Consider the following 14387-nt stretch of genomic DNA (forward strand, 5'->3'; position numbering starts at 1 on the left):
CATTACATCTTATTTGTACATTGTATAAATAAGTTTGAAATAAAGAAAACCCAGCTCTTGACAGTGCATTCCCTTTGGAGGAAACTGACTTTCAAGTTAGCCTCACAGAGATAACAAGCAATAAAAAGCTGCTGTGTAAGTGAAATACAACCAGAAATGAAACAAAGTTCAGTCCTGCCAAAGTGAAACATGTTCTAGAGCCAGCTTTATTTGATCAGAAATTGTACTTTTAAATTTAAAACAACAAAGTAAATAAGAAACAGGCTTAAAATTTATTCCATATTTAACATAAGTTTCCCTTAACATACATCATTGCATTCAACCAAAAGTTTACTCATAGACCAATTTCTGTGTTGATACTGCAAATAGTCATTTCAACCTAAAGATTGTGTACCTAATAGACAGTCTCAAAATTATTACTGAATCAAGAGATTCCTGTTATGGTTGAAAAATGTATATGGTCATCTATAATGGTGCAAATAGTTCTGTTTTATGAGTTCCTTTATACTGCATATCAGGATGAACTGCCAGGTGTTGTTCCAGCTTTTGGTGCTGTGACCTGACCTCCCTAGTTCAAAAAGACTAAAGAAATTAGGTAGTTTCCTGGACTAAGATAAGGCCAGATTGAGTTAGTAGCTGACTTTGGAACAGAAATACATCATCAGCTCATGGTCTTGGGGTCAGCAATTAGATCAACAAATACTTTCCTTTCTATATTGTCTTTCGTATTGTCCTAAAACTTTTTGTGAGAGAAAAAAGAAACTATTGGGATTTTCTCCTGGCCTTATATAAAATATTCCACAACTCATAACTTAGCAACCATTAGAAACATCTGCTGCCCTCTTTTAGGTATTATAAAAGAAACTGATTAGGAAACACTAGCTTTTGTTGTCTTCATGTAATAATAAAGGAAGACAATTTTCCTATTGGAGTAAATTCTCAGATTTTCTTAAATTGCCTTGTTCTAAAACTTGTAAACTAATTTTATAAAACCAAGGAATGTTTTACTAGTTGCCAAAAAATTATTTTAAATTTTGAGAGTTTTCAAAGTCATTAATAACTTTTATTTATATATATGTATACACCCACACATATATATGGTGACTTACATATGAGAAGAGTAAGATACAGAGTTGAAGCAGAAATACTAAATTTCAGTGTATTTGTATTGTTTGAATCATTTAATATTGGTTAATAAAGTTCTTTCAGAATCTATGACAAGCATAAATACTGAATAAATCCTATTTAGTGAGATCTATAAACACACAGTTTTGAGATTCCCCTTCCCCCAACACACACACTCTATTGTGTGTGCTTTTAGTTCATTGCATTCTTGAGAATTACTTTTTGTGACGCAATATTTTGGAAACTTTATTAAAGTAATGGCAAACAAAAGAAACCAAAAACAAGACTATAAACAGGTTGTATTGACACTAAACATTTAACTCCATTAGAAAAAATATACAACAGAGGAATCACAAAATTTATTTCCATAATTAAGGAAGCTTTGTATTGACATAAACTGTACACACACACACAAAATATTAGCTTCAGTTTCCCCATAAGAATAAAAATATAAATTTTAATTTTATACTTCTTTGAATACTTTTGGCTTGAAGATAGTAAACAATCTATTTTATGTCCAAAAGTTTTTACTCAGCCTTTAAATTAAAAAATGATACAGAATTAATCCAAGTCATAAAGCAAAGAATTCTGAAAACTGAATGAGCAGTGAGTCACATGATCTTTAATGATCTGCACACTACCGTCCTGCATATTGGTTTCCTTTATGTGGTCAAAACCAGGTGTGTTGTGAACTGAAGTTTTGTTCAGTAACGAAGATGGGTGATTTCCATTCAATTCTTTCTCTTCAGTTATTACTCGTTCTTTTAAGTTATCTTTTTCTTCATTTGCATAAACAGCACTTTTGTCTTTTATAAATTCACCTTCCTTTTCTGACTTAGGTTGCTGAGACTTTGCAAACAGCTTTTGAGAAACATCAAGAGCCCCTTGTTGCAAGCATGGGACTGAACCACAACTGTCTGCTTCTAGTACCGTGACTGCTACAGATGAATCAGAATCAGTTGTTGAAGTGGAAGCATGTTCTGTGTTTTCTTTTTCTGTTAGAGGACTTCCTTCATGGACTTTTTCTTCTTTTTCATGAAGCTGCTCAGAGTTACTGCATTCTTGCAACTATGTTAAGAGAAACAGCAAATTAATAATTCATTGAAACAAACAGAAAAGTAAATTGTACCCTCTGGAAACTTCTTTTAAGTTGTGAAGGAATAACCCAGTAGACTTGCAAATTCACTTCCTGGCTTCCCCCTCAAAGTCAAATTCCAAATGCTGCCAGTCATTTTTAACAATGCAAACCTGGCATTGATTCTCTAATTAAATCCTTTCACTGACTCTTCATCTTCTTCAGGATAAAACAATCCTGGCCTACAAATCTTTTAACATGGCCTATAAAGCCCATTAACAGTCATTCTTATAAGGGCATTCTTGGTTCACTGGTTAGGACTCCACCCTCTCACTTCCAAGGACCTGGGATCAATCCCTGATCAGGAAAGTAAGATCCTTCAGGCCTCTGGAAGCAGCCAAAAATTTTTTAAAGGGCATTCTTGAATTTTCCTGTATTTCTGTGATTCTTCAGAACCTCCTTCTCACCCAGTTCACATATAAGTCAACTGTGCTAGTTACTAAATTATTTAAGTCTAATATCGAAGACTATAAAGATAATCAAACAAACTAGAAAGAATGAACAAACCATATATAACGTATATAGTTCCTGTGGTTTGAGAGTCAAAAAGAGTTGTTAGTCCCTGGACTAATACTCACATTTCCCAAATGTCAGTTTCTCTCTATTCCTCACTGGACAGTTATTTTGGAATTAAATGAGATAACATAAGTGAAAATGAATCACAGATGTTTAACAGTAAAATACACATCAAAAAAGGTCTGTATTCTTAACTTCACTCTTCCCAGCCATTATGTGCATTTAAAGTTATGATATAAAAAATCAAGAATTAAGTGATTTGTCAGGCTTCAACCTTGCCCCAAATCACTACTTTATAAAGCCTACCCAAATCCTTACCTCTGCATGTATTTCAATCTTACTATCAGTAACCTGAAGAACTTCAATTAATGGTGGCGTCACGGGTGATGTCTGTTTGAATGGAGGGCTCAGGACCTCTTCAAGAAACTCATTAACGTTGTCTTCATTGACAAATAACCTTTCCTAAAATAAAAAGAGAAAAAATATTATACATTATTGGTCATACTTGACAGACAGAATTGTATCTAAAATCATTTCATAACAATTCTCACACAGTTCAGGTCTTCACTTTTAAAATGTTTATTTCATGTTATTCCTATGTTGTTTTGGCCAAAGAAAACAGTATTGTACAGAGCAAAAAGAATAGCGAGAGTACACACATATCTAGGAGAAGACCCTAAAATAAAAAGTCTTAGTTCCTTTTCTAGGTCTGTATAAATCTGAGGTATGCTTTCCCTCCAGATAATCCTACTTACAAATCATATCTTCCTTTTTTTCCCCCCTCTCAGTATTTTGTAAGAATAACATCACCTCTAGTTTTAAATGCAGTTCAAACTATAAAATGTAATTCAATTTTAGAACACTTCCTAATGAGTCAGCTAAAGATAGACAAGACAGGATGCATTCAAATTTTGTGTGACCAATTTGCCTTTTAGTTCTTGGCTAAGTAAGAGCCAAATATAATATTTTATTTAAGAGAATTACATTCTATTTTTAAGCACTGTGATAATCCATTGCAACACTAGCATATAACTGTATATAAGAATGAGGAAGCACTATAAATCAACTAATCTTAAAAAAAAAAAAAAAGAATGAGGAAACACAATATTGTAAATCAACTATACTTAAATAAAATTTTTAAAAGTTAAAAAAAGGAAGGAGGTAGATTACCAAACTGTAGGATATACAAAAGTCACTTTTGCAGGGAATCCCAAAGACAAAGCAATTTGTTCCTATTCAAGTATGTAAAGTGAATATAGGTATATGATTAGGTCTTTGAAGGAATAACCATATTTTAAATTCTTCAAATCAGTTCACCATTGCCCCAAATAAAAATTTTTCCTCTGTACTACAATATAAACAAATTAATTACAAATACACACAATGCATTATTTGGTCCAAATTGGGGGCGTGGTGGAGGGGAATCAGAAAGTGATGTTTCGAATTCCCTTCTATTAAACATAACCTGTGAACACCTACCAAACAAAAGTGAACTTTGATGAAAGAAAAAGTTTACATTTGAAATAATTTGCCTTGTATCATCTGAAGATCTAGGCGACAGAATAATACTGTAGGGTACAAACAACCCTCCCCCCCAAAGCATTTCTAAGGTTCATGTCTCTGCAAAAGACTTACACATTAACTGCAAAAACTACACTAGATAGTTCAGTTACCTCGGAAGAGTAACATTTATAATGGAAATGGTTATGATTAAAATAGAAAGGACTTGCATAAACTTGCCTTCTCGGTCTGACTAATTTTACTATAAAATATAATAAATTCAGAGGTCCTAAAGCTCTAGGAAAATTCTCAGTGAAGACTTAAGGTTTACAGAAATGTATTTCATACCTGTCTGTAAAGTAACAAATTCTGACCTTGACAGCCACAAATCAGTCTCTTTATAATATTTTCATATAATGCATATAATAATGTAATCATTATATATGTCTACTCACAAAATACTGTTGTGATTTTAAAAAAAAATTTTTTTGTTACTTTAATACTTACAGCCTGATCCATAAAACTTAAAGGAAAAAAATTGAACATTATGGTTCCATCAGCCTCAGCAAATGTGATGATTAATGAAGTAACTATAAATCTATTTCAGGCTTCAAAGATATAACACAGTTGCCCTAATCCCATTTTGGTCTAGTTTCTTTGTTAAAAAAACATTCAGATACTAGAAAGTCAGATTAAAATATATTCTTTAGTATTCTCTCAAATGCTGTCCATTAAAGCTTTCTTCCCACCTTGTGAGTTATTTTCTCATTTACTAAAACAATTACAGGAAAACGACTGCCCTTTCCTAAATTTCCCCCTTCTGATGACATAAACAGATAGTCAATTTCGTATTTTATTTTCTCACAAAGTATCTTACCTATCCCTGCCTATTTATTTTACCATTTTTGGAGGGTTTCAATTAACCACTTCTCATAGAAGATGCACCTCATAAACATAAAAACTTAACTTACTAGTAAATTTCTAGAAAAACACAGGAAGAAGTAAAACTTTCTGGCAGGTTAAATAAAGCCCAAGGCCCAAAGCTTAAATTTTAATATATAATCTGTGTAACTAGGGTTCTGAATTAGGGAATTTAACCCTTGAAGATCTTAAAAGAGCAAAATAAAATTACATGTAACATTGATACAAACCTCAATCAAAAGTACCAATTGTTGACTTATGAGTGTAAACGTTCTATAGAACTTCAAATTTTAAGTAGTTCCCCCCCTTCCAGTATTTGCCAATAGTACTGGAGTACTGAATTGAATCTCAAGATCCTAGTAGTAACTACAAAATTATATCCTAGGTAAACCCAAGATTCAGCCTGTTTTTTGACTAAAAGAGATGGAGTTGATGTCGGTGCTAACAAAGGATTTTATTACACTTCGTTAAATGCCAGCCATTATGCCAAATACTAGTACGGAAGAGATTCAAACTGATGCCAAAAGAAGAAATTTCACTGTAATGTAAAGACCACTAGAGGTCAATCCCACCAACATCAAGGAGTAAAATTAAGCTGCACCGTATGACAGAGAACGCAAAGTATTTAGATTCAGCCCGGGGTCTGAGTTGGTTTTCCCACAAAAAAACCGGCACCGGTCATTACTTTTGCTTTCTGGAAGTAAACTATTATTTACTTTCTAAGGTTGGGAAAAGCTATTTAAAACCGAAAATAACGCTATGATAGAATGTCTCTTCCCTATTTGTGTCACAAACCCCTTCGAGAATATGACTAAAGTTACAGTCCTTCTCCCCAGAAGAAAACCCTCAAGTATGTGTATACAATTTTAGAGGTCTACGGATCCCTGAGAATCGATTCATGCATTGAGGGCAACTTTGAAGACTTGAAACCCATCCACCAGAGAGGATGCGTTAAATTTTCTTTGTGTTTTCTTTTTTTTCCCAATTATGCGTTTAACGTGTACTGACGTCTTTCATCAAGGGTTATCAACTTCAAGTCGTCAGGAGAGAAGTTATACTGGGAAATCCTTTGTTCAGGATAAACTGTGAGGATGACTGTGATAAGTGGAATAGAATATGTTAAACATTAAGACTCTAGAAAGAACTGTTACCTCCAAACAATAGTTGTTTAAGCCGTAATACCACTCTCTCCAGTATCCATGGCATTCTGGAGACTTGGCCAGCTCTATCACTGCATTGTTGGAAGAAATGCTAACCACTGGTTCTTTGGTACTCAATTTATTCTCCGGAGCAAATTGCAAAGAGAAGGAATAATAAACTAAGTCTTGGGTAGAGAAGGACAATTTGTACCAGAGGGGGTTCACTTCCCCTTGAAGACTTTGAGGCAGGATCCAAGGCACTTGAATGAGCAGAGTCAGGGATTCTTCATCCTGACTACACTGCAAAGGCGGACACAAAGCTTCCCCGCGGTCGGTCTCGGGACCACCCATCGCTCGATCAGCCGACTCCCTGCCGGTTCCTTCCCGGGCCTCGCGCGCCTCCACGCCGAGGGTCGGGCACACGCTCGCGCTCCCTACAGAAAGGCCCGCGTCAAGGACCCCGCAGGAAGTGCTAAGAGCGCCTCCGCCACGGTCCCCAGGTGAGTTCCCGGCTCCGGGAGGCGGCTCTTCCCCGGTCCCCGCGGTTGATATCTCTTGCCCGCCGAAATCCCGCTCCTCGGATTCTGCGACGCGCTCCTCCCCGGCGGCGTCCGGAGTGGTGGTCCCGGCGTCTGCAGCCCGGGTTGGGCTGGGACCTGAGCTTGCGTCCCCAGCACAAACCCCCGCCGGGCCCGCCTCCACCGGGCGAGCGGAAGCGCAGGCCGCGCCGTCAGTTCCTGGCGGGTCGGCTGCCCCTTCCGGGGACGCGGCGGGCTCCGGGCGCGAGGCGGTCGGCGCCACGGGAAGCGTGACCACCAGCTGCCGCCGCGCCTTGTTGAACTGTGCCTTGCCGCGGCTGTCATCCACCGGGTACGGGAGCGAGAGTCGCAGCCGGTAGTCGGGCTTCCTTGAGTCAAGGCATAGCAGCTTCCCCGTCACCTCCAGCGCCGCCTGCTCGGCCGATCGCAGCAACGGCAGCTCGATGGTAACCACCAGCTCTTGGGGCACGGTGCCGGGCGCCGAGTCCCGGGAGCAGCGGTAATCCTGGAGGTCCACGTGGTGGCGCTGCACCACGCTGTAGCGAGGCTCGGTGGGGGCAGGCTGCCGGACGGCCTCCGGAGGGGAGGGCGCCTGGGGCCGGGGGACCGCAGCGCTCACGCCGGCCGCCGGGTATCGGTAGGGGCAGGGGAAATCGGGGAGGGGGCTCTCCGGCTCCCCCTCGGGTCGGGCCGGCGCGCCTCCGGGCAGGGGCGTGCGCAGCACGGCGGCATCCGGAGTCCCCTTGTACTTGATCTTCAGGGTCTTGGCGTTCCTCCGGTCCAGCTTCACGCCGAACTGCTTCTCCACGGCCTCCAGCGCCGTGGCGTCCAGCATCTGGCGGAAGCGCTCGTGGCGCCGGGCCAGCGCGATCGCGTCTGGGTGGAAGACCACGTCGTAGACGGTGTAGCGGGTGCCGCGCCCCCCCGCGTACTCACGGCCGGGGGCCAGGCTGTAGGGCAGGGACCACCGGCTGCCGGACACCGCGCCCCCAGAGCCGGGCTGGCTGCTGGGCGCGCCCACCCGCGCGTTGCTGCACACGTTCACGAAGCAGCGCCGGGTCCCGTCCAGGCTGGTGCGCAATACGTGGCCCGGCTCCGGGTGCACGAACCGCACCTCCACTCCGCGCTCACGCTCCAGCGCCGTGATCTCCTCCTCGTAGCGCCGCCGGTTCTCAGGGTCTGTGAGCTCCTCGGCGTACTCGGAGAACATTCGCCGGAACTCCGGGTCCTGGAAGGCGGAGGTGAGCCTCTGGACCTCCTCTCCACTCAGATCCAAGTCTTCTAGCGGCGAAGACGCTGCCGCCTTGGCCATGCTGCCCTTCGGCTCCTTACGCGGAGGCCAAGGGAGATGTATCTGAGACCTAGTGGGTGGGACGCGCGGTGAAATCGCTAGTCTGCGGAGAGTGAGGCAGCGGAGGTCAGTAACCGCTTCAGAATTGAGCCTGGGCGGCGCGTGCTCGTTGCCATAGTGACACCACCAACACCCAGGAGGAGGGGCAGGAACAGGGATGCTGGAAATGACAGAAATAGCCTTAGTTTCTTCAGACCAACATCCTACGTTGTTTAGATTCCTGTGCCATGGTACAGTTACCTCTGCAGAATAAGCACCTTAATAACTGTAATTTCCAGCATTATGTACATTATTCGTTGTTCAGAACCCTTCAAGGTAGACCTGATCCTCAATTCACAGATGAGATGAGACCTGAAAAGTTGCCTGACCAAAGTCACACAGTCGATGCACCACCCAGCAGTCACAAACTGACTCTACCGTAAGTTTTTCTGCTTTACTCACTTCACTAAACCAACATTTCAGTCGTCTAGATAGTTCACCAATGTACCCTATTTACAACTCTTATTTGGTGTGAGAGTTATGCGCAGGTTATTCATAAATAGCCAATCATCAGTAAACATGACTTTGTTAATAATAAAAATGCAAACATAAGATACCACATATCACCTATAGAAATAGAAAAGGCTTTCTTAACAAAAACAATTACTCTATTTCCTTGAGTAGAATATAAATTCCTAAAATTTATATTAAAATTTTTCTAGAAAGTAGTTTGCTACCTATGTCAAAAGCCTTTAGAATGTGCATACTTTTTTTAACGCAGAAATTCCGATTCTGAGATCATGCTCAAGGCACTATTATGATTCTAAAGATTTGGGAAGAATCTAAGAATTCAACAGCAGGACTGGTTGAGCAGATTTGGGTAGAGCCATACAATGGGATTCTAAGCAGCCATTCAAATTTATAGAAGAATATTTATTGACTGAGGTAGTTATTAATTGCTGCTGCTACTGCTAAGTCGCTTGAGTTATGTCCAACTCTGTGCGACCCTATAGACGGCAGCCCACCAGGCTCCCCCGTCCCTGGGATTCTCCAGGCAAGAACACTGGAGTGGGTTGCCATTTCCTTCTCCGAGTTACTAATTGGTAGTTGTTAAATTCAGTGGTCATTTTTCTGTCCTCATTTTGTTGACAGCCTCAGCAACATTTAACATAATGTTGGCATTACCTCAATGACAAGACACTATCCAGGTTTTCCTCCTACCTCATCAGATACAGTTCCTGTGGTTTCCCCACACAGAGACCAAGTGTTGGTTTTTTCCATAGCACAGAAATCTCAGCCCACTCCCCTCTTGTGTGATCTACCTGGCCTCTTAAGGCATAATGTCACATGAAAGTGCTTTAGACCCAGATTTCTGAGGTGAAGTCAGCCATGCTGATTAAACACCAAGAGGGGAGAGCACACCACCTCTGTTGTTCCTCAACAGTATTAGCTCTGGGTACTCCTGCCGTACTGTTTGTCTGCTACCCCATTTTTCAGATCTGTGCTTCCTTTTAATTTCCAGACAATGTCTACCATTAACTGGTTCTAATTCCTGTCTTATTCTAATAATTATAATTCTGCTAATTATAATTCTAATAATTATAATTAACTGCTCTGCTTCATCTTTCTTCACCTTGCTAACCCCTAAATGCACCCTGTATTTCTAGGCATTAAATGTGTTCCTAAAGAAATCTTTCATGTTTAGCTGTAATGGTTCTTGAAACTAGACCAACAATCTGGCAGTGTCTATTTCAGTACCACTTTCAAGGCCTAGATTGTAAATTTTTCCAAGTAATCTAGTAGCTTTTGGAATTATGCCTTGATTTCACTTTTAATCAAAATTTCCAGGCTATTCTTGAGATTAAAGCTCAATCTTGCTCTTTTAACATCAGGTCTTTTCGAATATTTTGAAAATTTACATCTTCAAACCATATCTCAAATTGCCACTTTATCCTTAACCACAATTCGCAATATCACAATATTCAGATTAAATTTCTTGAGGAATTTCCTTCAATGTCATTTTAGTTTTTTTATTAGTATCCCTTCCCCAAAAAGCTAAGTTTCTTTGAAAGAAGGGTATTCCATTCCAAATTGTCTATAATATTAAGATTATTCCTACGTTTGAAACACTCTTTGTACCTTTAACAATGTCCTATCACTCAGATTCATTTCTGGGCTTTCATTGTAGTTGAAACTAAGGGGATGGTGTTGAGAGGTTATGCCCAAAATAGAAAAACAGGGCTGCTTCAAAGTGAATATAACTCCTCTTAAAGGTAAAAACTGTGGGGACAATATTTTTAAATTTTCAGTGCCAAAAGGTAATGTAATGAATATCTCAGTAATATCCTGAAACAACAGTTTTCACTATCATTAGAATAAATTCTATGACTTGAAATTTAAACAATTTGAAATTATTAAATACACCATTAAGACTCTTGCGGTGAACAATTAGCATGTGAATTGTTCAATCGCTCCCACGCCAGACTCCCCTCTCCTTCACTGCCTCCTGAAGTTTGCTCAAGTTCATATCCAAGCATATAACTAGTATAGGAATAATGAAATTTAAATTTTTATATACCAATGTATACTTAGATTATGTATTTTTACACATTTTCATATTTTCCTTACGATTATACAGAAAATATTTTCCTATGAAACTCTGTAAAGTATACCATTATGTTTATAAAAAAATTTTATAAATAGAAATTTTAAACAAGACATTCTAAAGTTTACCATAATTTTATTATAATTTAATAACAGAATTATATAAAATAAGCAGATGATTGATGAATTCTGTTTCTTCAGATGGTCTAAGAATCTCAAAACCCTTGAAGTTTGCTGAAAATAGAAAATATTCATAAAATTAAACATCTTGGAAAGCTAAGTTATACCTTTCTTAATATCTAGTTTTAATTTTAAAAATAGGTCAATACATGCATATTGCTCCAAATTCCAAAGGGGACAGAGTGGAAAATAAGCCTGTCTCACTCTATTTCTGTTCTCTAGAAGCAACAGTTATATCCTTACAAAGACTGTCTAATCATATATAAAGTACTGTCTAATCGCATATAAGCATGCATAGGGATAAATGCTTTAAAAACACAAACACAAGTGGTAGAATACATGAACACTATTCTATGCCTTTTTTTCAACTAGTAATAAATACACAATATATATATAATTTTAACTAATCCTTTATGGCTTTGAAATTAATGTAATTTAGAAAAGTCAGAATATAACTTTTAAATAGGTATATATTTAAACTATTTACTTTGCTGTTATAAAAACTACAGTAAAAACAGCTTTACCCACTTTTATGCATAAACCCAAGTATACCTATAGGATAAATTCCTAGAAATGAAATAGATGGTATATGCAGTTGAGGTCTTAAGAAATCTTGTTCAGTTGCCCTCTATAGAGGTTTTTTTTGTTTTGTCTTGTTTTTACTATTTTTATTCTGACCAACTATTGTGTGAGAGTGGGTGTTTCTCTTGTACATCACTAACATGTTTTTAAATAAAACTACTACATTTGAAAGCACATGTTGAAACAGGGTTAACCTCAGTCCACTTTGGCTACATTTCTGTGTTAACTCTAAAATATGATTTCACAAATATTCTAAGAAAAAATTATTTTTAGGAGAAACTAAGTATTATGTATAAATATAAGTTATTTCACTAAATTAGTTATTTCACAAAATTATTTCACTGTATCATAAAAATTTTTTCTCTCAAAACAAAGGAAAAAGCATACATCAACTTGTTTGATCTAGCACTGAAAAAACTCCTCAAATTATCACTACTAAATTATAGTTTGGAAATTAGGTCAAGGGTTTTAGTATCTGACTCCACAGATGATAAATGGACCAACTATGTCAACAATAGTCAATATCAGGGAATACATGTAACTCCATGGCTGATTCATGTCAATGTATGACAAAACCCACTGAAATGTTGTGAAGTAATTAGCCTCCAACTAATTAAAAAAAAAAAAAAACAGATACAAGTGTGGATCCCTGGGAAAAGATGGCAGGTTAAACACATGTAATTTCACTAAAAAAAAAAAAAAAAATAGTCAATATCAATTGCAAGTCAAGGCCTGTGCTAGAAACTTTAAAAGGGACAGGCACATAAGTGACTTCTCATTCAGCATGTTAAAAACTGTCATAGAAGTCTGTATACAGTACTTAAAACACTAAACAATTCTGCATGTCATTCAGGAAACGTTATAAGAAATTTAACTGGTGTCCTGTGCCATCATGATTAATAAATCAGTTAAACCTATTGTGGTTTTTCTATCTCTAGAATATTAAATGGTTTGCTAAGATAGATATAATAAAAGGATAAAAGTTAGGGAAAGAAGGAAATTCAGGTAAGAGAAAAATACAGATCAAAAAAGATGAGGCCAGAGCCACAGCCAACATTTATGCTAGTAATTCCTTCTGCTGTAGAGGTGGGCCACACATTTGGCTGTGCTCCTGGCAGCTAAAGCAAAGGGAGTCTATCAGATTTACAGTTTTCCCAAGATGGAAATGAACAGTTGCTTGGGACAGGCACAAATTTCTTCTGTTCTGACACCTGTTGAAAGTGCTCACTATTGGTTTTCATAGCAGAATAAGTTTCATATGTCTGTTAATTTACAACAAAACTCAGTTCAGTAAAAGTCAATCTAAAGGTGGACAAAATGGAATTCCCTGGTGGTCCAGTGGTTAGGACTCTGCACGTTCACTGACGAGGTTATGGGTTTGATCTCTGGTTTGGGAGCTAAGATCCTGAAATCTGGCATGGTGCAGCCAAAGATTGTTTTGAAAGATGGAAAAAAATATGCTTCAGAGGTAGCTTAATCCTGGGGTCACAAAATCACTGTCAATAATAGGAAGTGGTTAAGACAGGGTAAGAGTGTTTGCCCTTACCTAAAGGCATTCCAGATTAAAAAAAAAATTTCTTTAAGGATTCATTGTTAACTAAAGTCAAACACATGTTCAGTTTATGGAACAGAGGCTAGAATATCAGTGACTTTTATGAGTATCTGCCTGGTTATACTCCAAAAACTAAGCAGTGCCTGGAATACAGTAAGAATCAAATACATGTCAAATGAGTGAATCCAATAATAAAATTTAGTATGTCCCAAAATGAATAGACTTTAATCCTCCGTGAATACTGAGCAGCAAAAATAATGCAAACAATTTTTTTCAAGAAATATATATAAGAAACTATTAATCATGATTTCAGGATTAGGAAGTAGAGGTATGTTTTCTTTCTCTATTTTATACTTTTAAGCATTGTTTGAAATTTTTATCATGTATTTGTGCTTTTATTTAAATAAATTTGTTAATTACAAAAAGTAAAAAAAGGTTGAGTGTCAAGATTATATTCTCTAACGAGAACCTGGAGGTATTTGGTTACTGTTCTTAACTGGTGGGAAACAAAATACAATTAATGGAGAAATCACATGTTAGGATGCCTGCATCTAAGGGAAACTGTTAAAAATGCACATTTCTGGGTGCTACAACGGGAGAGACATTTAATAACACTGGGGTGGGATCTTGTAATTTAACACTTTTAACGTGGACCTCAGAGGATTCTCATGCATGTGGTCTATAGGACACCCCCTGAAAACTACTACCCACCAGGTAATTCTTCTTTTTTCCTCAGGACCTCCCGACACCAACAATTCTTTCCTGCCAATTTAAGGCAGATTACCTGGGTTTTGAGTGGCTCAGCTGGTAAAGAATCCGACTGCAATACAGGAGACCTGGGATTGACCCCTGGGTTTGGAAGATCCCCTGGAGAAGGGAAAGGCTACCCCCCTCCTGCCCCCCGCCAAGTATTCTGGCCTGGAGAATTCCATGGACTGTATAGTCCACGGGGTCTCAAAGAGTCAGACACGATTGAGGGACTTTCACATGTGGAAGGCAAGCCTGCCCTTTCGGAATAATGACCTCATCACAAGTCAGCCTGTAAAAGAACTAGCCCAGCCCCGCAGCCAATCTGAGATTTCCCGCAGAAAACAGTTCTTGGTCTATTTCATACAAGTGTGCCATCAAGTACATACAATTCTGCGTCACACAGCATGAACACAGTAAGTTCAGCCTAGAACATTGCCAGTGAGCTACTGCAGTCATTTTTAAAAACCTCGGCACACCTTCAGAACATCTGATTTTTAGCAGTATTATGCCAAGA

General features: G+C 38.7%; 2 protein-coding genes across 5 annotated transcripts in view; both read right to left on the bottom strand.

Moving 5' to 3' along the window:
* Window positions 1-65: 65 nt before the first annotated feature.
* On the bottom strand, window positions 66-10786 carry DNAAF2 (dynein axonemal assembly factor 2). Its single transcript, XM_065941658.1, has 3 exons — window positions 6349-10786; window positions 3095-3238; window positions 66-2193 (listed from the first exon to the last, which is right to left on the bottom strand). The coding sequence occupies exons 1-3, from the start codon at window positions 8185-8187 to the stop codon at window positions 1687-1689; spliced, it is 2490 nt and encodes an 829-aa protein (XP_065797730.1). The 5' UTR covers window positions 8188-10786; the 3' UTR covers window positions 66-1686.
* A 139-nt stretch (window positions 10787-10925) lies between these two features.
* POLE2 (DNA polymerase epsilon 2, accessory subunit) overlaps window positions 10926-14387 on the bottom strand; it is a 29855-nt gene continuing 26393 nt past the window's right edge. For all 4 annotated transcript variants that reach the window (XM_065941660.1, XM_065941659.1, XM_065941661.1 and 1 more), the window contains exon 19: window positions 10926-11043. In XM_065941660.1, the coding sequence (XP_065797732.1) occupies window positions 11025-11043 (19 nt within the window). In that variant the 3' untranslated portion in view covers window positions 10926-11024. The remainder of the gene's footprint in view (window positions 11044-14387) is intronic.

This window comes from Muntiacus reevesi, chromosome 7 (assembly GCF_963930625.1).
Source record: "Muntiacus reevesi chromosome 7, mMunRee1.1, whole genome shotgun sequence".
NCBI lineage: Eukaryota > Metazoa > Chordata > Mammalia > Artiodactyla > Cervidae > Muntiacus > Muntiacus reevesi.

What these genes read in the sequence shown, in the direction of transcription:
- DNAAF2 (XM_065941658.1), bottom strand. Translation starts at nt 8,187, where the DNA reads ATGGCCAAGGCGGCAGCGTCTTCGCCGCTAGAAGACTTGGATCTGAGT. An exon ending in TAAACAACTATTGTTTGGAG is followed by an intron (nt 3,239 to 6,348) that starts GTAACAGTTCTT and finishes TTTTTATTTTAG; the next exon opens with GAAAGGTTATTTGTCAATGA. An exon ending in AGATTGAAATACATGCAGAG is followed by an intron (nt 2,194 to 3,094) that starts GTAAGGATTTGG and finishes CTCTTAACATAG; the next exon opens with TTGCAAGAATGCAGTAACTC.